Source organism: Mustelus asterias, unplaced genomic scaffold, assembly GCF_964213995.1.
Source record: "Mustelus asterias unplaced genomic scaffold, sMusAst1.hap1.1 HAP1_SCAFFOLD_84, whole genome shotgun sequence".
NCBI classification, from domain to species: Eukaryota; Metazoa; Chordata; class Chondrichthyes; order Carcharhiniformes; family Triakidae; genus Mustelus; species Mustelus asterias.
Genome location: NW_027590138.1, coordinates 1,305,237 through 1,329,844, shown reverse-complemented (window position 1 = coordinate 1,329,844; position 24,608 = coordinate 1,305,237). Strand labels below are relative to the sequence as shown.

The window sequence follows — 24,608 nt, the reverse complement described above, 5'->3', positions numbered from 1 at the left end:
CATCATCGGCTTTGAATCTAGGAGGAGAAATGTTTCTCTGTTCTGTCGGTTTAGATCATAAAGCATAGGAGCAGAATTAGGCCACTCGGCCCATCGCGTCTGTCTGCCATTCAATCATGGCTGATATTTTTCTCAACCTTTTTCCCATAACCACTGATCCCCTTATTAATCAAGAACCTATCTATCTCTGTCTGAAAGACACTCAATGACCTGGCCTCAACAGCCTTCTGTGGCAAAGAGTTCCACAGATTCACCACTCTCTGGCTGAAGAAATTCCTCCTCATCTCTGTTTTAAAGGATTGTCCCTTTAGTCTGAGCTTGTGCCCTCTAGTTCTAGTTTTTCCTACTCACGGAAACATCCTCTCCATGTTCACTCTATCCAGGCCTCGCACTATCCTGTAAGTTTCAATAAGATCCCCTCTCATCCTTCGAAACTCCGAGTACAGATGCAGAGTCCTCAACCATTCCTCAAATGACAAGCTCTTCATTCCAGGAATCATTCTTGTGAACCTCCTCTGAACCCTTTCCAAGGCCAGCACATCGTTCCTCAGATATGCTCACAATATTCCAAATGGGGTTTCAAATGATTTTAAACATCAGTGTGACTGGAAAGACACCAACACACACATACAAACACACCTGAGTGAGAGTGTTCCAGTGCACTGACTATGGAAAGAGCTTTAACTGGTTACCCATCCTGAAAAAATATCGCACCATTCACAGCGGGGAGAGACCACACACGTGTGTGTGGATCAGGCTTCAATTGCCTTATCTGGAGAGATATAGGGAGGGCTGTCCTTTATTCAGCCATTAAACTTACTCTGGACCAATGCTTTATTTATTTACAACAACCATTACCTCTCCCTTTCTCTTTTGCTCCAGGATATTTTTTTCCACGAGCTGCATTTTTTCAGTTCTTTCTGCATTTATTTTAGGCCTGCATGTAGTAGGGGGGGAAACACATTATTTACAACCGGATAACATAAACGTCCTTCATCGGCGTATGTGGAGCATTTCAGTGGAAATGTGCTCTCCCAGGCTCAAAGAGCATCAGCCCACTGGAAACAAAGTTGGGAGACTGGCCAGTCCAGCAGAAAGAAACCCTCCGACCCTCCCACTTCACCAACTGTCAGAATGAACATGGTTCAGTCCTGGATGTGATTAACAGCAGAATCCAACCCGTGTCAGCAATTGTGAACCCGCTGGTGTCTCAGCAGGGATGTTGACCGAGTGAATCCCTTCCCACACTGAGAGCAGGTGAATGGTCTCTCCCCGGTGTGAACTCGCTGGTGTGTCTGCAGGGTGGATAACTGAGTGAATCCCTTCCCACAGTCAGAGCAGATGAACGGTTTCTCCCCGGTATGAAACTGATGGTGTCTCACCAGGGTGGAGGAATCTCGGAATCGCTTCCCACAATCAGAGCAGGTGAATGGTCTTTCCCCAGTGTGAACTCTCTGGTGTTTCTGCAAAGTGGATGAATCTCTGAATCCCTTTCCACACTCAGTGCAGATGAATGGCCTCTCTCCAGTGTGAACTCGCTGGTGTCCGACCAGGTTGGATGACTGAGTGAATCCCTTCCCACAGTCAATGCAGATAAAAGGCCTCTCCCCTGTGTGAACTCGCTGGTGTGTCCGCAGGTGGGATAACTGAGTGAATCCCTTCCCACAGTCAGAGCAAGTAAACGGCCTCTCCCCGGTGTGAATGCGTCGATGACTTTCCAGACTTGATGGAGTAATGAAGCCCTTCCCACATTCCGCACATTTCCATGGTTTCTCCATGGTACAGGTGTCCTTGTGTCTCTCCATATTCAAGAATCAACTGAGGTGTCCACACACACACAACACGTGTAGCGTCTTTCCAGGTTCCAAAGGGTAATGTTTTGAAAAACTGTGTAACTAGTTAAAGCTGAAACACTCTCACTCAGATGTGTGTGTGTCTCGGTGCTTTTCCAGTCACACTGATGTTTAAAATCTTCTGTCGCAGACAAAATAGACAAACATTTCTCCTTCGAGATTCAAATGCCGATGATACTCAGCTCCCAATGAATTGAGCGACTCTGTCAGATGTTGATGTGACGTTTGGTTCGAGATTTCTGTCTGTAAATCCTCACCTTCTGATATCCTGGAAAAGATTTTACAAAAGTCATCACTGCCAGAACAGGATAGAAATTCAAAACAGACAATTCGAGTTTCTACAGAGCATTCTTTCCTCTCTCATTCTATAATGTAGCTACAGTGGCATATTACAAGGCTAGAAATAATAAATGTATTTTATTACAGAACCATAAATAATATATCTAATCTGTACCATGTAACAACATTAGATGTATCTCTGTCCTATATTTACTGTCTCCTTCAATGTCAGCCATCTCCCGATGTTCCCGATGGTGGTGAATCCAGAACTAGGGGGTCATAGTTTGAAGATAAGAGATGAAGTGAGAAGAAATGTCTTCACCCAGAGAGTGGTGAATGTGCGGAATTCACTACCACAGAAAGTAGTTGAGGCCAAAACGCTGTGTGATTTCTAGAATAAATTAGATAGAGCTCTTGAGGTTCAAGGCATCAAGGGATATGGGGGGGAAATCACAATATTGAATTTGATGATCATCCATGATCATAATGAATGGTGGAGTAAACGCAAAGGGCCGAATGGCCAACTCCTGCTTCTAGTTTCTATTTCCTGGGGAAACTGAAAGTGGCAATGCAGGTGGAGAGGGTAGTCAAGAAGGCATACGGCATGCTTGCTTCATCGGACAGAGTATTGAGTTTAAAAATTGGCAAGTCATGTTGCAGCTTTATAGAACCTTAGTTAGGCTGCACTTGGAATATAGTGTTCAATTCTGGTCGCCACACTATCAGAAGGATATGGAGGCTTTGGAGAGGGTATCGAAAAGATTTACCAGGATGTTGCCTGGTGTGGAGGGCATTAGCTATGAGAGGAGGTTGGAGAAACTTGGTTTGTTCTCACTGGAACGATGGAGGTTGAGGGGAGACCTGATAGAATTCTACAATATTATGAGAAGCATGGACAGAGTGGATAGTCAGAAGCTTTTTCCCAGGGTGGAAGAGTCAATTATTAGGGGCATAGGTTTAATGTACGAAGCAAGTTTTTTATCACACAGAGAGTGGTGGGTGCCCGGAACTCGTTGCCGGGGGAGGTAGTGAAGCGGATATGGTAGTGAGTTTTAAGAGAGGTCTTGACAAGTACATGACTAGGATGGGAATGGAGGGATATGGTCCCCGGAAGGGTAGGGGGTTTCAGTTCAGTCGGGCAGTCTGGTTGGTGCAGGCTTGGAGGGTCAAAAGGCCTGTTCCTGTCCTGTAAATTTCTTTGTTCTTTGTTCATTTGGTCAACACAGGAAGCTTCAGGTCACAGTTCCCAGACCAGGTCATCGCTCACAGTAACTCTGCAGCCTGCATCTGTTTTTAATTATAAGTTGACCAAAAATCCCAGCATGCCTAATTCTTAGTCACCATTGCTTTTAAAAGCTAATATTGCCATTATGGAATTCAAAAATTAATTTTGTAGTGGTTCTTTGACCATCCACACGACTCTCCCCCTTTCCCACCAACACCAAACTCATTATATTTCTCCCTCTCTTTGGTTCTGAAGTAGAGTTACATTGGATGTGAAACATTAACTCTGTTTACCTCTCCACAGATGCTGCCAGACCTGCTGCGTTTTTCCAGTTCTTTCTGTGTTTATTTCAGATCTACCTGTAGTGGCAGGAAAAGCACTATTTACTATCCAGGATAAAATAAATGTCCTTGATCAGCTTTTGTGGATCATTTCAGTGGAAATGTGCTCTCCCAGGCTCAAAGAGCATCAGCCCACTGGAGGCAAAGTCGTGAGACCGGCCAGTCCAGCAGAAAGAATCTGTCCGACCCTCCCACTTCACCAACAGCAGAATCCAACCCCTGGAATCACTTGTGAACTTGCTGGTGTCTCTGCAGGTTGCATGATCGATTGAATCTCTTCCCACACACAGAGCAGGTGAACGGTCTCTCCCCGGTGTGAACCCGCTGGTGTCTCCGCCGTGTGGATGACCTCCTAAACCTCTTTGAGCAGTGAGAGCAGCTAAACGGTCTCTCGTCAGTGTGAATGGGTTGGTGGACCATCAGTTCCCGAGAGCTTTTGAAGCCACTCCCACAGTCAGAGCATTTAAAGGGTCTCTCCTGGGTGTGAGTGACCTTGTGGCTCAACAAGTTGGGCAACTGAGTGAATCCCGTCCCACACACAGAGCAGGTGTAGGGTCTCTCTCTGGTGTGAACCCGTTGGTGTGTCAACAGATTGTTCAACCGAGTGAACTCTTTCCCACACACAGAGCAGGTGAACGGCCTCTCCCCGGTGTGAATGCGCTGGTGTTCCCGCAGGTTGGATGATGTTCTAAACCACTTTGTGCAGTGAGAGCAGCTGAACGGTCTCTCCTCACTGTGAATGCGCTGGTGGGACACCAGATCTCCAGAGCATTTGAAACCACTCCCACAGTCAGAGCATTTAAAGGGTCTCTCATCAGTGTGAGTGACTTTGTGTTTCAGCAGGTTGGATAACTGACTGAATCCCTTCCCACACACAGAGCAGGTGAATGGTCTGTCCCCACTGTGAACTCCCTGGTGTGTTTGTAAATGGGATAACTGAGTGAATCCCTTCCCACACACACAGCAGGTGAATGTCTCTCTCCAGTGTGACTGCGCCGATGAGTTTCCAGTGCAGATGGGAACCTGAATCCTTTCCCACAGTCCCCACATTTACACAATTTCTCCATGGTGCGGGTGTCCTTGTGACTCTCCAGGCTTGACAATCAGTTCAGTTACAACATAACATGGGTGCGGTCTCTCTGCTGCAATGTATTTTCAGGCTGTTTAACTGGTTAAAGTTCTTTCCACAGTCACTCAGGTGTGTGCATGTTTCAGTGTGTGTGTGTCTCGGTGCTTTTCCAGTCACACTGATGTTTAAAATCTCCTGAAGCAGACAGAGCAGAGAAATATTTCCATTCCAGATTCAAATGTCGATGATATTCAGGTCCCAATGAACTGAGTGACTATGTTAGATTTTGATGTGAAGTTTGGTTTGATATTCGTCTTTAAATCTTCACCTTCTGATATCCTGCAAAAGGAATTTACAAAAGTCATCAGTGTCAGCACAGGATAGAAATTCAGAACAGACAATTCTAGTTTCTATGGAACATTCTTTCCTCTCTCATTCCCCAAAAGCTGTAAATCTCCATCCCACACACTCTCCCTCCATTCTCACTCTGCTGTATCTAATATTCACCCTCCCAATTCTCCTGAAGGTGCTGATTGAAGCTGATTGACAGATCCATGCTCACTGCTTCCTGTCCTACCCTGGACACAGAGAGCTGAAAATGTACCTGCAGGCTGCCAGACAGATATATGTCGATATCAGTGGACAAATAATGTGTGGAAGAAACCGACTGGATTCACTTCCTTTCCCTTCAGTTGCTGCAAGTCCCCAATTTCCCCCAGAATGAGAAAAGAAATGGAAAGGGGGAAACATTGATTTCCTCCCAGATGTTGCCCAGAGGAGGAAGTTTCACTCTGAAGCTCATTGGACAACTTCCGCATTGTGACGTCACAATGGAACCCTGCCTGAATCAGCCAATAGGAATCACTGTGCTCTGCGGTGACGTCTCCGGGTTCCAGTGTGCAGGCCCGGGAGCCCCGCCCACTCACCCCCTCTCCCTGCATCTCCTGGAGCCAAGGTTTCCAGGCAACTGGCTGACGGCACCAGCCAGACTGAGAAGCCGCTCGGTGACCTCCCCCTCCCCCAGGCCAGGGACTGCGCATGTCCAAAGGGAGAGGGGAACCTGTGTATGTGTGGGGCAGTGCCCACCCTCCCTGACCTGCAAGCTTAGGTTTTGACCAATGGGAAGAGTTGGAGGACTGGAAGGACTCTTGTCCTCCAGCCAATCAGAGCACGGGCTTTGAGTGAATGAAGATTGAGCTTCAGAAAACCTAAAACTTCCTCCTGTCGCCGACATCTGTGAGTAAAACACTTTCTTTTCTTCCCCCTTTCCATTCCTTATTATTTCTAGTTGTGTAATATATTACTGCAGCTACATTATATATTTCCAGTCATAAACTCATTGCAGCACAGAAGGAGTCTATTGGGTAACTCAAGTCACAGAGTCCCTACAGTGCAGAAAGAGGCCTTTCGGCCCATCAAATCTGCACCGACTCTCCAACAGAGCGTTCTTCCCAGGCCCTCTCCCAGTAGTACGACGGATTTATCCTGCTAATCCCCCCAACCCACACATCCTGGGACACGAAGTGGCAATTGAGCATGGCTAATCAACCTAACCTGTACATCTTACTGTTTATAAGAAGTCTCACAATACCAGGTTAAAGTCCAACAGGTTTATTTGATCGCACGAGCTTTTGGAGCGCTGCTCCTTCATCAGGTGAATGGCCACTCACCTGATGAACCTGGTGTTGTGTACCCACCCGAGTCCAATGCTGACATCTCCACGTCATCTTATAGACTGCAGATTAATTCTCTGGAGAACAAACCAATCAGTCCTTTTCTATCTCTCTATCAACATTCCTCTGCAAGTTTTATTTCCTTCAAGTGCCCACCCAATTTCATTTTGAAATGATTGAACATCTTCTGTTCCTCCATCCTCATAGGCAGTGAGTTCCAGATCATGTGCTCTCCCTAAATATAAATCTTCCTCAAATCCCTGCTCTACCACTACTCAAGTAATGTCCTGTATATTACACTTTTAACCAGTATTATAGACATCTGTCTGGCAGCCTGCATGGAGATTTTCAGCTCCCTGTGTCCAGGACAGGAAGCAGTGAGCATGGATCTGTCAATCTGCCTCAACCAGCAGCTTCAGGAGAATTGGGAGGGTGAATATTAGATACAGCAGAGTGAGAATGGAGGGAGAGTGTGTGGGATGGAGATTCACAGCTTTTGGGGAATGAGAGAGGAAAGAATGTTCCATAGAAACTAGAATTGTCTGTTCTGAATTTCTATCCTGTACTGACAGTGATGACTTTTGTAAATTCGTTTGACAGGATATCAGAAGGTGAGGATTTACAGACAGAAATCTCAAACCAAACATCGTATCAACATCTGACAGAGTCACTCAATTCATCCAGACCTCAATATCATCGACCTTTGAATCGAGAAGGAGAAATGTTTTTCTGTTCTGTCTCTTCAGGAGATTTTAAACATCAGTGTGACTGGAAAAGCACCGAGACACAGACACACCCGAGTGAGAGTGTTCCAGTGCACTGAGTGTGGAAAGAACTTTAACCAGTTACATAGCCTGAAAATACATTGCAGCATTCACAGCGGGGAGAGACTGTACTTGTGTTCTGTGTGAGATTTAACTGATTGTTTAACCTGGAGAGTCACAAGGACACCCGCACCATGGAGAAACCGTGGAAATGTGGGGACTGTGGGAAAGGATTCAGTTTTCCATCTCAGCTGGAAATCCATCGGCGCAGTCATTCTGGGGAGAAGCCATTCACCTGCTGTGTGTGTGGGAAGGGATACGGTAGCGGTATCGGTGTGGGAAGGGATACGGCACGGTAGCACAGTGGTTAGCACTGCTGCTTCACAGCTCCAGGGACCTGGGTTCGATTCCGGGGCTTGGGTCACTGTCTGTGTGGAGTTTGCACATTCTCCTCGTGTCTGCGTGGGTTTCCTCCGGGTGCTCCGGTTTCCTCCCACAGTCCAAAGATGTGCGGGTTAGGTTGATTGGCCATGCTAAAAATTGCCCCTTAGTGTCCTGGGATGCGTAAATTAGAGGGATTAGCGGGTAAACTATGTAGGGATATGGGGGTAGGGCCTGGGTGGGATTGTGGTCGGTGCAGACGCGATGGGCCTAATGGCCTCTTTCTGTACTGTAGGGTTTCTATGATGATAAGATAATTGATTTGCAGAGCCATCAGCGAGTTCACACTGGGGAGAGGCCGTTCACTTGCTCTGTGTGTGGGAAAGGTTTCAGTCAGTTGCCCTACTTGCTGAGGCACAATGTCATTCACACCCAAGAGAGACCCTTTAAATGCTCTGACTGTGGAAGGGATTTCAAAAGCTCTCAGCTAATGATGTCCCACCAGCGCATTCACACTGAGGAGAGACCTTTCAGCTGCTCTCACTGCACAAAGAGATTCAGATCGATATCTGCCCTGCGGACACACCAGCGAGTTCACACTGGGGAGAGGCCATTCCCCTGCACCGTGTGTGGGAAGGGATTCACTCAGTCATCCCGACTGCAGAAACACCAGCGAGTTCACAAGTCAGAGTCATACCGTACAGAAGAGGCCTTTCAGCCCATCGAGTCTGCACTGACAAAACTATACTAAATTTACACTCATCCATTTTCCAGCACTTGGCTGATGGCGTTTGAACTGTCAAAACATTCAAGTGCTCATCCATGTGCTTTTTAAAGGTTGTGAGGTTTCCCGCCTCCACTACCCTCCCAGACAGTGAATTCCAGACTCCCACCACCCTCTGGGTGAAAACATTTTTCTTCAAATCCCCCAAAACCTCCTGCCCCTCACCTTAAAATGATGCCCCCTCGTTATTGACCCTTCAACTAAGGGGAACAGCTGCTTCCTATCCACCCTGTCCATACCCCTCACAATCTTATACACCTCAATCATGTCCCCCCTCAGCCTTCTCTGCTCTAAAAAAGACAATCCAAGCCTATCAAGTCTCTCCTTGTAGCTCAGCTGCTCCATCCCAGGCAACATCCTGGTGAACCTCCTCTGCACTCCCTCCAGTGCAATCACGTCCTTCCTATGGTGAGGCGATCAGTATGAGTGCAAACTGGGGTCAAGCAGGGCTGCGTCATTGCACGAACGTTCATCCCCACCTTCCCCGCAGCAACACTGCACCCCAGCACCATGAAGCTCCCTGCTGGAGTCGAGCTAACCTACTGGACCAGTGGGAAGCCTTCAATGTCCCACCCCTCCAGGCCAGAACCAAGACCAGCCCAATCTCAGTCATTAGGCTGCAGTACACAGACTCTGGGGGGGGGAAGTGATGGCCTAGTGGTATTATCATAGAAATCATAGAAACCCTACAGTGCAGAAGGAGGCCATTCGGCCCATCGAGTCTGCACCGACCACAATCCCACCCAGGCCCTACCCGCTAATCCTTTTTTTTTTACCCGCTAATCCCTCTAACCTACGCATCCCAGTACTCTAAGGGGCAATTTTTAACCTGGCCAATCAACCTAACCCGCACATCTTTGGACTGTGGGAGGAAACCGGAGCACCCGGAGAAAACCCACGCAGACACGAGGAGAATGTGCAAACTCCACACAGATAGTGACCCGAGCCGGGAATCAAACCCGGGGCCCTATCACAGGACTATTAATCCAGAAACTCAGCTAATGTTTTGGGGACCCCGGGTTTGAATCCTCCCATGGCAGATGGTGGAATTTGAATTTAATTTTAAAAATTAAGAACCGACTGATGACCATGAAACCATTGTCGATTGTTGGAAAAACCCATCTGGTTCACTAAGTCCTTTAGGGAAGGAAATCTGCTGTTCTCACCTGGTCTGGCCTACATGTAACTCCAGAGCCACAGCAATGTGGTTAACTCTCAAATGCCCTCAGGTAATGGGGATGGGCAATAAATGTTGGCCAGCTCGCGACACCATGTCCCACAAATGAATGAAAAAAATACCTGTCTGATCTACAAACTATCATCGACATATTCACTGAGGCAGATGAGAGAATGGGCTTCAGACTAAGCATCTGGGAAACGAAATATACAGCAGTGTGGCTGCTTTTAAGGCAAAAAATAGGGGATCATAAGTAACATCTCTCTCTCCCATCCAAATTTATTTTTCATTCAAATGTTAGCCTTCTTCTGGGGGAAAACTCCCTCTTTATTTGTGAACATTGGGTAAGAGGCTATCCTATTAGCCAGATAAATAAATGTCAAACTGAGGGAACTAAAGGATGTCAGTGTCTTTGAGAGAGAAAGAAAAATATACCTGGGCCTCGTCCTGTTCCTGAATCCGGTCTTCGTCTGTAACCTTTCCAGAGTCTGCAGCCTCCCTGGATTCACTTCCTTTCCCTTCAGTTGCTGCAAGTCCCCAATTTCCCCCAGAATGAGAAAAGAAATGGAAACGGGGAAACATTGATTTCCTCCCAGATGTTGGACAGAGGCGGTAGTTTCAATCTGAACCTCGTTGGCCAACTTCCGCATTGTGACGTCACAATGGAACCGAGCCTGAATTAGCCAATAGGAATAAGTCTGTTCCGATGTGACGTCCTGTGGTTCCAGTGCGCAGGCCCGGGCGCGCGGACACGGGAGCCCCGCCCCCACCCATTGTTCCCCTCCCCCTACACCACATCGAGCCAAGGTTACCAGGCAACCGGCTGGCGGCTCCGGCCAGAGCGAGAAGCTGCTCGGTGATCTCCCCTCCCCCCTCTATCTCCGGCGGCTGCGGCTCCAAAAAGAGATCGAGAGCGACCGCTGGCGGCAGCCGCACTGCGCCTGCTCCGGACAGCTGGGCTCAGCAGCGCTCTCTGCGCCTGCTCCGGACAGCTCGGCTCAGCAGCGCTCTCTGCGCCTGCTCCGGACAGCTCGGCTCAGCAGCGCTCTCTGCGCCTGCGTGCTGGGCTGCCAGCTGAGGGAGTGGGGGAGGAGACTTTGCAAAATCTCTTCCCATCATTTTCTTCCAAGTCCCGCAGTTTGATTTGAAACAGAACAGCTTCTGTTTGTAGCTTCACCACAGACTCAAACTTCACACACAGACTCAAACTTCACCACAGACTCAAACTTCACCACAGACTCAAACTTCACACACAGACTCCAACTTCACCACAGACTCAAACTTCACACACAGACTCAAACTTCACCACAGACTCCAACTTCACCACAGACTCAAACTTCACCACAGACTCAAACTTCACCACAGACTCAAACTTCACCACAGACTCAAACTTCACACACAGACTCCAACTTCACCACAGACTCAAACTTCACCACAGACTCAAACTTCACACACAGACTCCAACTTCACCACAGACTCAAACTTCACCACAGACTCAAACTTCATACACAGACTCAAACTTCACCACAGACTCAAACTTCACCACAGACTCAAACTTCACCACAGACTCAAACTTCACACACAGACTCCAACTTCATCCTCTGGACAACATCTGTGAGGAAAACACTTTCTTTCTGCCCCTGGGAAATACAGAGACAGAGAAATTCTCTGGAACTGGAATTAGAGCTCAATATACTGAGGGGGAAAATGTTTGTGATTTTGTGGAACCTGTTTTTATTGTCTGAGCTTTTTAAAGTGTAATTTATCCTGTCTATTCAAATACTGTTTCTTAATGCATGATTCAGTGACAATTTTAGATTAATTTTTAAAGTAAAAATGTTTAAAAATGAAACATTGTCTTTCAGTTTATTCCATTGGGATTTGTGGGAATGTGTTTATTATAAGGTGACCATGCGGATCGTAACAACATTGATATGTCTGGTGTTGGTGCATATGATGTGGAGATGCCGGTGTTGGACTGGGGTAAACACAGTAAGAAGTCTCACAACACCTGGTTAAAGTCCAACGGGTTTATTTGGAATCACGAGCTTTCAGAGCGCTGCTCCTTCTCACCTGATGAAGGGGCAGTGCTCTGAAAGCTTGTGATTCCAAATAAACCTGTTGGACTTTAACCTCGTGTTGTGAGACTTCTTACTATATGGTGCATAATAAGTATTATTTATGGATCGGTATTACAGTTGATTTTGTTTAATTCCAGAATAGTATTATAACTACACTGTATATTTTCCAGTCAAAGAGTCATCAGAGCACAAGATAAATTAATTCAGCAACTTGAGTCCATGCCAAGTCTCTGTCGGGGAATCCACTCAGTGCCATTTGTCCTCGATATCCCTGTTCCCCAGTACGTTTCATTCCTTCAAGTGCCCGACCAATTTTATTTTGAAATCACTGGTCGTCTCCACTTCCACCACTCTCATCGTCAGTGAGTTCCAGAACATGATTGCTTGCTCCCCAAGTCAAGTTCTTCCACACCCATCTGTATCTCTAATCATGTAATAGAGTTCTGAATATTGCATACATTTTTAGTTCACTAAATATGCAAATTTTTGATATGCTTAGACACAAGCCTGTGTGAAGATTTCAGGAATATGTGTCCTGTACATGAAACAGTCGGCACGGATCTGTCGATTAGGATGAATCAGCACCCTCAGGACAATGCTAGACCTCAAATAGACAAAGGTGAGAATGGAGGGAGAGTGTTTGGGATGGAGATTTACAAATTTTCAAGAATGAGAGGAAAGAATGTTCCACAGAAACTAGAATTGTCTGTTCTGAGTTTTTATCCTGGACTGGCAGCAATGATTTTTGTGAATTTCTTTCACAGGCTATTAGAAGGGGAGAATTTACAGACACAAATCTCAACAAACATGACGTTAGGATCTGACAGAGTCACCCAATTATTCAGGATCTGAATACCATTGGCATTTGAAACTAGAATGGAAAATGTTTGTCTGTTCCTTCAAACTGTTTAAACATCAGTGTGACTGGAAAATCACTGAGACACATTCACTCGAGTGAGAGTATTCCAGTGAACTGACTGTGGAAAGAGCTTTAACCAGTTACACAGCCTGGAAAAGATTGAAGGATTCACAATGAGGAGAGACCATGTATGTGTTATCTGTGGGGTCAAACTTTCATCTGAACCTGGAGATGTACAAAGACACTCAGACCATGGAAATGTAGGGACTGTGGGACGGGATTCAATTGTCCCTCGAAGCTGGAAACCCTTCGATGCAGCCACACTGTGGAGACACCGTTCACCTGCTCTGAGTTTGGAAGGGGATTTCGTGATTCATCCACCCTGAGGAATCACCAGCGACTTCACATCAGGGAGAGGCCATTCACCTGCTCTGAGTGTGGGAAGAAATTCAGCGATTCGTCTGCCCTGCTGACACACCAGCGGGTTCACAATGGGGAGAGACCATTCACCTGTTGTGTGTATGGAAAGGGATTCACTCAGTCATCTACCCTGCAGAACCACCAGCGATTTCACACGGGTGAGGGACTGTTCCCCTGCTCAGAGCGTGGGAAGGGATTCACTCGCTCATCCTTCCCGCTGACACACCAACGCATTCACACTGGGCCGAGGCCATTCATCTGCTCAGAGTGTGGGAAGGGATTCACTCAATTATCTAGTCTGCTGAGACACAAAGGATTACACACTGGGGAAAGACCATTCATCTGATGTGTGTGGGAAGTGACTCAGTCAATCATCCAGTCTGCTGGAATACTGAGGCTCCTCCCCCAATAAGAAACCTGTTCAATGCTCTGACTGTGGGAGCTGCTTTAAAACCTGAGCCTACCTGAGGGTCGACCAGCGCATTCACACTGAGGAGACCCCGTTCAGGCGCTCTCACTGTGCAAAGAGGTTTAGAACATCATCTGACCTACTGAAACATCAGGGAATTCACACTGGGGAGAGACCCTGATAATTCCCACTCACTTTCACTGATTTCTCATAAAACCTACCAGATTGGAAGCTTCTGCCTGAAATTTTATTTTCCCTTAGTTTCCAAACTGAGACCATTCACCTGCTCAGTGTGTGGGAAAGGATTCACTTGTTCCCCCAAGCTCCTGAGACACCATGGCAGTCACACCGATTAGTGATCTTTCGGATGCTCTGACTGTGGCTGTTAATTATATCAATAGAGGTTAAGTTTATTCAAATAGAGGGTATTGATTAGATAGTTATAATGAGCAGGTAAAAAGTGGGACTCACTAATATAGCTTGGAGTCAGAGTTGAACCTGTAATGTTTGATTCTGTGAACAAATCTAGACCAAATAAAGATTGACTCCACCCCAAGGCTGTCAGGATTATAACATGGTAACAGAAAATGCTTGTCTAATGGTGAAGGTTGGATACTAAAAGAAAGTATATTTCAGACAGAAGCTTACAATCCCAGCAGCTTTTGTGAGAAATGACTGAAAGGCAGTGGGAATTGTCAGGGTCTGATTACCTGCTGATGCTCTCGGAGTCTGAACCATACAACCAGTGGAAGAATGAAGTGGCGACGTGGACACGGGTTACATCCCGATCAAGGAGGAAACAAGATCTGGCCTTGGCACTGTCACTTCCTAACACAAGGAAAATCAGCAACAAAGCATTTTCTGATCAGCCAAACTGCAAGTTGATAACTGCACTGGCACGGATGATTCATGTAAAGAATTCACTTCAGGTGGTTGGAGGGTAGAATCCCTGTCAATTGGTCTATGGGAGAAATCCCTAATTCCCCTCTGTGCCGGGCGATCGCCCTCCTGCTTTAAAGGGATACAATTAGTTCCATTTTCAGTCATCAATTATCTGATTGTTCCATGAAAAGAATTGCTTGAAGCAACAAATTATTGGAGATACCAGAAGAGGGTTTCTTCATGTGTAACGTTTGTACTGAAGAAGAAAAAATATCTTTCTCTTTGATTTGTTTTGAAACACTGTTTGTGTGAATTTTTGCGATCCCGGTCAGGACTGTTAACGTTTGCAGAGAAATTCGAACACCCAGTGATTAACTGAAAGAATTACATCACAAGATTCCACATTGTTAAACAAAAACAAACTTTACTGTATGTTTAAATAAAATTTAAAAAGACAGCACTACAAATTGAATAGTACAGTCGATAAAGATTTATGATATAAACCTAGTTCCATTTTTTTACCTCACCCCAAGAGTTTCTTTATACTCAGCACACTGCTGGGTTCCATGTCCAGGAATTCAGTCCACTGAAGGTGGAAATTACTGCTTGCAGTCTTTTCTGAAACTTTTCTTCTTACAATAATTATAATCCAAAGTTCCTCCTGCAAAAGGAGAGTCTTCATTGCTGTTCATTTGTGAATTTTCAAGTTCTATTTTGAAAACAGTCTGTACAGAGTTCACATTTTGAAATTTATTTTCTTCCATGTTTGTAGTTCCTCCATTGTTTAAATCCAGAGAGAATATTCCAGTCAATTCCACATTGAAATGTCTTCTTCTTGCTCTGTTGTAGCTGCAGCTTCATTTTTAATTTCATTTCCCAGACTCAAACATTCTGGATTCTCTTTTGGAGAGAGCAAGTTCAAAATAGCTTCTGTTTGTGTCAACAACTCCTTCCTTCACTGGTCAAAATCTTCTTCTGCCATTTTAAGAATGTTGTTAAAATGCATTTTATTTTCTGGCAAAACTGTTTGATGTTCCTGTTTGGAAAATCTGGGATCTTGGGCTTCAGAAATTGAGGAATTGTAACAAAAGCAGGGAGGTTATTCTGATAGTTTCTAAAGCTCTGGTGAGGCCACAACAGAACACTGAGCCCAGCTCAGGTTACTGCTCTTTAGAAAGGTTGGGAGGCTCCAGCAGAAACAAACCCTCCAACCCTCCCATTTCACCAACTATCAGAATGAACATGGTTGAGTCCTGGTTATGATTAACGTGATGTGGAGATGCCGGCATTGGACTGGGGTAAGCACAGTGAGAAGTCTCACAACACCAGGTTAAAGTCCAAACTTTAACCTGGTGTTGTGAGACTTCTTACTGTGATTAACAGCAGCAATAACAGCACAATCCACCCCCTGCAATCACTTGTGAACTCGCTGATGTGTCTTCAGGATGGATAACCGAGTGAATCCCTTCCCACATTCAGAGCAGGGGAACGGCCTCTCCCCAGTGTGGATTCGCTGGTGTGTCCGCAGGTGGGATAATCGAGTGAACCCCTTTCCACACACAGAGCAGGTGAACGGTCTCTCCCCGGTGTGAATTTGTTGATGTGTTTGCAGATTGGATAACTGCGTGAATGCTTTCCCACACTCGGAGCAGGGGAATGGCCTCTCCTTGGTGTGAACTCGCTGATGTCTCAGCAGGGCGGATGAATGAAAGAATCTCTTCCCACAGTCAGAACACGTGAACGGTTTCTCGCCTGTGTGAATTCGCTGGTGTGTCTGCAGGATGGATAACCGAGAGAATTCCTCTCCACATTGACAGCAGGTGAATAGCTTCTCCCTACTGTGAACTCGCTGGTGAGTTTTCAAGATGGAAAACCGAGTAAATCCCTTCCCACAATCGGAGCAGGGGAATGGCCTCTCCCCGGTGTGAATTCGCTGGTGTGTCTGTAGGTGGGCTGACCGAGTGAATCCCTTCCCACATTCAGAGCAGGTGAACGGCCTCTCCCCAGTGTGAACTCGCTGGTGTGTCCGCAGGGTAGATGAATAAATGAATCCCTTCCCACACTCAGAACAGGTGAACGGCCTCTCACTAGCATGAAATCGCTGGTGCATCTGCAGTTTACAGGACCGAGTGAATCCCTTCCCACACTCAGAGCAGGTGAACGGCCTCTCCCCAGTGTGAACCCGCTGGTGTACCAGGAGGTGGGAGGACCACGAGAATCCCTTTCCACAAACAGAACAGGTGAATGGCTTGTTTCCAGTGTGAATTTTCTGGTGTTCTAACAGGTTGGATGAGCGAGAGAATCCTTTCCCACACACAGAGCAGGTGAAGGGCCTCTCTCCTGTGTGAACTCGCTGGTGTGTGTGCAGATCAGATGAATTAGTAAATCCCTTCCCACACTTAGAGCAGGTGAACGGTCTCTCCCCAGTGTGTCTGCGTCGATGAATTTCCAGCTCGGATGGAGATCTGAATCCTTTCCCACAGTCCCCACATTTCCACGGTTTCTCCATGGTGCGGGCGTCCTTGTGTTTCTCCAGGTTTGTTGATCAGCTGAGGTGTCCACACCCTCAGCACAGATATGGTCTTTCTCTCCTGTAATGTTTCTTTAGATTATCTAACTGGTCAAAGCTCTTTCCTCAGTCAGTGCACTGGAACGCTCTCAGTTGCATGTGTGTTTCGTGCTTTTCAAGTCACACTGATGTTTCAAATTTTCTGAAGCAGACAGAACAGAGAAACATTCTCCTTCTCGATTCAAAGACCAACGATATTCAGGTCCTGACGATCGAGCAATTCTGGCCATTCTTCACCTGACATTTGGTTTGAGAATTCTGTCTGCAAATCCTCACCTTCTGATATTCTGTAAAAGGAATTTACAAAAGTTGTCTCTGTCAGTGCAGGATTAACATTCAGCACAGACATTTCTAGTTTCTGTGGTCATATAACTGGACTAAAAATATGGTATAAATACTGCATTTCTTAATTAGAGAGAGGTGGGAAGGGGGAATGGGAGGAAGAATTTTATCTTGACAGCGAGTGGTCAAAATCTGGAATGTCTCGGAGGATGGTTAAAGAGAAGACAAAGTTTCAAAATGATATTGGGCGGACACTCGAAGGAAAATGACATACACAGTAAGGGGATAAAGAGGACGGAATGGGACTGAGTGGATTGGACTGCAGAGAGTTGACAGGGACTCAAATTTCAAACCAGATTCCTTCTGATCTGTGCTGTCACAGACTGGAAATATGTAACATAGTTACAGTACTAGATTACAAGAATGGAAATAATAAATATATTCTATAACTGAAACATGATTATTATATCTAATGTGTATTATAAAACAACACTGGACATATCTCTATTGTTATCTCCCCATAGAGACCAGTAACCTTATGGGGAGATGGTGGCATTGTGGCATTGTCACTACACGAGTAATCCAAAGACCCAGAGTGATGTCAGACAACTCCAAAATGGACAAGGTTTCACTTCCTTAATGATTTTCCAGCAAGCTGCTTATGTGCTGTTGGAGTATTGACACCTACCTAATAATGTCAAAGATTGCGCCGGTTTGTGCCGTCCACAAAAAGCAGGACAAATCCAGCCTGGCCAAGTGCAGCCACATCAGTTCTTTTTGTTCTGTATTCAATTTCCCTCACAAAACCATAACATTGTTTTACCTTTCCTAATTTTTAAAAGTTCCTCTGTGGGATCTGGGTGTTGCTGATTAAGCCGACATTTATTGCTAATTGCCCTCAAGAAAGGAGTGGTGAGCTGCCTTCTTGAACTGCTGCAGTCCATGTGGTGCAGCTACACAGTGCTGTTAGGAAGAGAGTTACAGGATTTTGATCATCAGCAAAGTGATGGAAAGGGTTCTAGACAGTGCAATCAAATGGTACTTACAAAATAATAATTTGCTCCCTGAAGCTCAGTTTGGGTTCCACCAGAGCCACTCAGCTCCTAAACTCACTACAGCCTTGATCTAAACATGGATAAAAGAGGTCAACACGAGGAATCCTATCTAAATTGAGGTTAATGGGAATCAGGGCAAAACCTCTGCACTAGTTCAGTCACACCTCACACAAATAGAGATCAGATTACAGTCCAACAGGTTTATTTGGAATCACGAGTTTTCATCACTCCGAAAGTTCATGATTCTAAATAAACCTGTTGGACTTTAACCTGGTATTGTGAAACTTCTTACTGGGCCCACCCCAGTCCAATGCTGGCATCTCCAGATCACAAGTATAGATGGTTGTGATTGTTGGAGATCAATCATTTCAGGCCCAAGGCATCACTTCAGGAGTTCCTCAGAGTCCTGTCCTTGGTCCAACCAACTCCAGTGACTTCTTCAATGACTTCCCTCCGCCATAAGCTCAGAAAAGGGGGGTGAGGTGGGGAAGGGATGTTCACTGGTGATTATACAAAGTTCAGCACTGTTCATGACTCCCCAGATATTGAAGCAGTCCATGTCCAAAAGCAGCAAGACCTGGATAATGTTCAGGTTTGGGCTAATAAGTGACAAGTAAACTTCACGACACACAAATGTCAGCCAATGCCATCCCCAACAAGAGGGAATCTAACCATCATCTCCATGATATTAAATGGCATTACCATCAATTAATTCCCCAACTATCAACATCCTGGGGATTACCATTGACCAAAAACTGAACTGGACTAGACATATGAATACTGTACCAACAAGAGCCTGTGTCTACAAGAGACAGTACACATTGCTCATTGTTCCACAGGAGCAGGCTGAGGGTAAGGGAGCTTGTGTGTGCACTAATTTATTTAATTATTTTTTCAGTTAAATTCGTGAAAAAAATCGGAGGTTTTTTTTCTAAACAGGAAATAGGCCCAGCAGCAGCCTGGGAAGGTTTTGGAGGGTTTAAAAGTAGGCCGCACCTTTGAGCGGGCAGCGTCGTTAGCGGGCAGCGGAGTGAGCAGGGGACAGGGTGAGAGCTAAAAGGGCTTTGGCTCACAGGGCTTCGGCGAGGAAGGTTGTTTGTTTGTTTTTCTTCGGTTACACCCCCTTTTTGTTTTATCCCAAAAACTAAAAAGGACATGGCTGGTATGAGTGGGAGGCCAGTATACTGCATTCGGTGTGGGATGTGGGAGTTCCTGGAGACAACTTGCCTCCCGGAAGTCCATATCTGTGCCAGATGTGTGGAACTGCATCTCCTGAAGGATCGTGTAAGGGAGCTGGAGCTGAGGCTCGATGAACTCAGTTTAGGTAGGGAAAATGAGAGAGTAATAGATAAAAGTTATAGTCAGGTAGTGACACCAGGGTCTCGGAAGGAAGACACGTGGGTCACGGTTAGGAGGGGTAATAGTCAGAAGGGTGATGTGCCAGAAAGTACCCCAGTGGCAGTCTCCCATAAAAGAAAGGAATGGGCAACAGATGGGAGAAGGGAAGGGAGTGAGCAGTCTGTGGAGGGATCCCCTGTGGTTGTCCCCCTCCAAAATAGGTATATTGTTTTGGATTCTGTGGAGGGGGATGACCCTCCAGGGGTAAGCCACGAGGACCAGATCGCCTCCACGGAGACAGGCTCAGGGGTCCGGAAGGGAAAGAAGGGGTTTAGGAGAGCGATAGTTGTGGGGGACGCAATGGTTAGAGGCACAGACAGGCGCTTCTGTGGGACTGAACGAGAATCCAGGATGGTAGTCTGCCTCCCTGGTGCCGGGGTACTGGATGTCTCCGAGAGGGTAGGAAGCATATTTAAAAAGGAAGGTAGTCAAACGGATGTGATTGTACACATTGGGGGAAATGATGTAGGTAGGAAGAACAGGGGGGTCATACGAGAGAAATTCAGGGAGTTGGGTGCTAGGCTAAAAAGTAAGACCTCCAGGGTAGCAATATCTGGACTGCTCCCGGTGCCTAGTGCAAGTGAGGCTCGGAACAGGGAGATTCTACAGTTGAACGCGTGGCTAAAAGACTGGTGCAAGAGGGAGGGTTTTAAATTCATAGATAACTGGGAAATCTTCAAGTCAGGATGGCAACTGTACAGAAAGGATGGGTTACACCTTAACTGGAAGGGAGCAAATATCCTGGCTGGGAGTTTTGCTAGAGTGTTTCGGCAGGATTTAAACTAGTGTGGCAGGGGGGTGGGGAACAAAACAGGAGGTCAGTAAATACTGAGGCTGGGGTCGAGCTGGGGGCCAGGGCAAGGCTAGCTAAGAAAAGGAGCACTCTGGAGGAGGAGGACCTGACTGGGCCTGAAGGTCTGGAGTGCATCTGCTTCAATGCGAGGAGTGTAACGGGTAAAACAGACAAACTTAGGGCCTTAATGCTTGTGCGGAATTTGGATGTGGTTGCGGTGACGGAAACTTGGTTAAAAGGACAGGACTGGCAGCTGAATATTCCGGGGTATAAGTGTTTTAGGCGAGACAGAGGAGGGGCTAAAAAAGGTGGGGGAGTAGCGATATTAGTTAAGGAGCATATTACCGCGGTGCAGAGGGTAGACAACTTAGAGGGGTCATGTACTGAGTCGCTGTGGGTGGAACTCAGAAACAGGAAGGGTGCGGTCACTATGCTGGGGGTGTACTACAGACCACCCAACAGCCCACGGGAAGTGGAGGAAAGGATATGTCAGGAGATTCTGGATAGGTGCAGAAAACAAAGGGTTGTTGTAGTGGGGTACTTTAATTTCCCTGGCACAGACTGGAAAATGCTTAGAGCTGGGGGACCGGACGGGGAGGAATTTGTAAAATGCGTACTGGAAGGTTCTTTGGAACAGTATGTAGATAGCCCGACTAGAGAGGGGGCTATACTGGACCTAGTTCTGGGAAATGAGCCCGGTCAGGTCGTCAAAGTTTCGGTAGGGGAACATGTGGCAAATAGTGACCACAACTCTGTTAACTTTAGGATAGTAATGGACAAGGATGAGTGCTGTCCTACGGGCAGGGTGCTAAATTGGGGGAAGGCTGACTATAGCCGGATAAGGCAGGAATTGGTGGATGTTGATTGGGAGAGGATGTTCGAGGGTAAGTCCGCGTCTGGCATGTGGGAGTCATTTAAGGAACTATTGATAAGGCTGCAGGATAGGCATGTGCCTGTAAAAAGGAAAGATAGGAAAGGTAGGATTCGAGAGCCGTGGATAACCAGGGAAATTGAGGATCTGATTAAAATGAAAAGGGAGGCGTACGTTAAGTCCAGGCAACTGAAAACAGATGGAGCTCTGGAGGAATACAGAGAGAGTAGGAAAGATCTCAAATGGGGAGTTAGAAGGGCAAAAAGAGGTCACGAGATGTTCTTGGCAGGCAGGATTAAGGAGAATCCTAAGGCATTCTATTCATACGTTAGGAACAAAAGAGTTGTCAGGGAGAAAATCGGACCTCTCAGGGACAAAGGAGGGGAATTATGCTTAGAACCCAAGGGAATAGGGGAGATCCTAAATGAATACTTTGCATCAGTATTCACGAAGGAGAGGGGCGTGTTAACCGGGAGTGTCTCGGAGGGAGGTGTTGACCCGTTAGAGAAAATCTCCATTACAAGAGAGGAATTGTTAGGTTTTTTAGGGAACATTAAAACTGACAAAGCCCCAGGGCCTGATGGCATCTATCCTCGACTGCTCAGGGAGACGAGAGGTGAAATTGCTGGGCCTCTGACGGAAATCTTTGTCGCTTCTTTGGACACGGGTGAGGTCCCTGAGGATTGGAGGATAGCGAATGTGGTCCCGTTGTTTAAGAAGGGTAGCAGGGATAACCCAGGAAATTATAGGCCGGTGAGCTTGACGTCCGTGGTAGGGAAGTTGTTGGAGAGGATTCTTAGAGACAGGATGTATGTGCATTTAGAACGGAACAATCTCATTAGTGACAGACAGCATGGTTTTGTAAGAGGGAGGTCGTGCCTTACAAATTTGGTGGAGTTTTTTGAGGAAGTGACAAAAACGGTTGATGAAGGAAGGGCCGTGGATGTCGTCTATATGGATTTCAGTAAGGCATTTGACAAAGTCCCACATGGCAGGTTGGTTAAGAAGGTTAAGGCTCATGGGATACAAGGAGAAGTGGCTCGATGGGTGGAGAACTGGCTTGGCCATAGGAGACAGAGGGTAGTGGTCGAAGGGTCTTTTTCCGGCTGGAGGTCTGTGACCAGTGGTGTTCCGCAGGGCTCTGTACTGGGACCTCTGCTATTTGTGATATATATAAATGATTTGGAAGGTGTAACTGGTGTAATCAGCAAGTTTGCGGATGACACGAAGATGGCTGGAATTGCGGATAGCGAAGAGCATTGTCGGGCAATACAGCAGGATATAGATAGGCTGGAAAATTGGGCGGAGAGGTGGCAGATGGAATTTAATCCGGATAAATGCGAAGTGATGCATTTTGGAAGAAATAATGTAGGGAGGAGTTATACAATAAATGGCAGAGTCAGCAGGAGTATAGAAACACAGAGGGACCTAGGTGTGCAAGTCCACAAATCCTTGAAGGTGGCAACACAGGTGGAGAAGGTGGTGAAGAAGGCATATGGTATGCTTGCCTTTATAGGACGGGGTATAGAGTATAAAAGCTGGAGTCTGATGATGCAGCTGTATAGAACGCTGGTTAGGCCACATTTGGAGTACTGCGTCCAGTTCTGGTCGCCGCACTACCAGAAGGACGTGGAGGCATTAGAGAGAGTGCAGAGAAGGTTTACCAGGATGTTGCCTGGTATGGAGGGTCTTAGCTATGAGGAGAGATTGGGTAGACTGGGGTTGTTCTCCTTGGAAAGACGGAGAATGAGGGGAGATCTAATAGAGGTATACAAGATTATGAAGGGTATAGATAGGGTGAACAGTGGGAAGCTTTTTCCCAGGTCGGAGGTGACGATCACGAGGGGTCACGGGCTCAAGGTGAGAGGGGCGAAGTATAACTCAGACATCAGAGAGACGTTTTTTACACAGAGGGTGGTGGGGGCCTGGAATGCGCTGCCAAGTAGGGTGGTGGAGGCAGGCACGCTGACATCGTTTAAGACTTACCTGGATAGTCACATGAGCAGCCTGGGAATGGAGGGATACAAATGATTGGTCTAGTTGGACCAAGGAGCGGCACAGGCTTGGAAGGCCGAAGGGCCTGTTTCCTGTGCTGTACTGTTCTTTGTTCTCTTTGTTCTTTGTACACATCTCTTTAACCCTTGCTCCACTCACATTAGTCATAGAGGTTTACAGCATGGAAACAGGCCCTTCGGCCCAACTTGTCCATGCCGCCCTTTTTATTAAACCCCAAAGCTAATCCCACTTGCCCACGTTTGGCCCATATCCCTCTACCCATCTTACCCATGCAACTATCTAAATGCTTTTTAAAAGATCAAATTGTACCCGCTTCTACTACTACCTCTGGCAGCTTGTTCCAGACAGTCACCACCCTCTGTGTGAAAGAATTGCCCCTCTGGACCCTTTCGTATCTCTCCCCTCTCACCTTAAACCTATGCCCTCTAGTTTTAGACTCCCCTACCTTTGGGAAAAGATATTGAGTATCTAGCTGATCTGTGCCCCTCATTATTTTATAGACCTCTATAAGTTCACCCCTCAGCCTCCTACGCTCCAGAGAAAAAGGTCCCAGTCTATCCAGCCTCTCCTTATTTCTTAAACCGATGGGTAAGGTGGGTATAGAGGGCCAAATGCGGGCAACTGGGACCAGCTACGGGGTCCAAAAAAAAGGGCAGCATGGACAAACTGGGCCGAAGGACCTGCTTCCATGCTGCAAACCTCTATGACTTGTCAAATTACTCCTTTCAAGTGTATCACCTCACACTTTTCAGAGCTAAATTCCATCTGTCACTTATCTGCCCGTTTGACCGTTCTGTCTATATCTTCCTGTAACCCAGGACACTCCGTCTCACTGTTAACCACCCAGCCAATCTGTGTCAAAGAACAAAGAAAATTACAGCACAGGAACAGGCCCTTCGGGCCTCCAAGCCTGCACCGACTATGCTGCCCGACTGAACTAAAACCCCCCTACCCTTCCATGTGTCATCCACAAACTTACTGATCCTCCCCCTCGGCTCAAACTGGCTGCCCCACCTGCACGCTGGCTGCAGCCATGAGTTCAGGTTAAGCCCAGCGCTGGGCCAGGGATGAAGCCTGGGATTTCCCAGATCCAGCCCCTGACCCCCTCACTCCCCGTGTCGGTGGGCCGGACGCAGGGATGAAGCCTGGGCTTTTCCAGATCCAGCCCCTGCCCCCTCCCCCCCACCACTCCCCACATCAGTGGGCCTGATGCAGGCCTGGGCCAGGGATGAAGCCTGGGCTTTTCCAGATCCAGCCCCTCACTCGCCGTGTCGATGGGCCTGACGCAGGCCTGGGCCAGGGATGAAGTCTGGGCTTTTCCAGATCTTGTCTGTACCTTTAAGACTTGATTACCTGAAAAGACTCGCATTCCAACCATTATTCTGTAAATTGAGTTTGTGTCTTTGTGCCCTGTTTGTGAACAGAAT

The 24,608-nt window shown here is 46.7% G+C and overlaps 1 protein-coding gene across 1 annotated transcript; it reads right to left on the bottom strand.

The window, feature by feature from the left end:
• Window positions 1-615: 615 nt before the first annotated feature.
• On the bottom strand, window positions 616-24,216 carry LOC144483915 (uncharacterized). Its single transcript, XM_078202495.1, has 3 exons — window positions 24,196-24,216; window positions 16,111-16,550; window positions 616-1,686 (listed from the first exon to the last, which is right to left on the bottom strand). Exons 1-3 carry the CDS (start codon window positions 24,214-24,216, stop codon window positions 1,185-1,187), a joined length of 963 nt encoding a protein of 320 aa, XP_078058621.1. The 3' UTR covers window positions 616-1,184.
• Window positions 24,217-24,608: the final 392 nt, after the last annotated feature.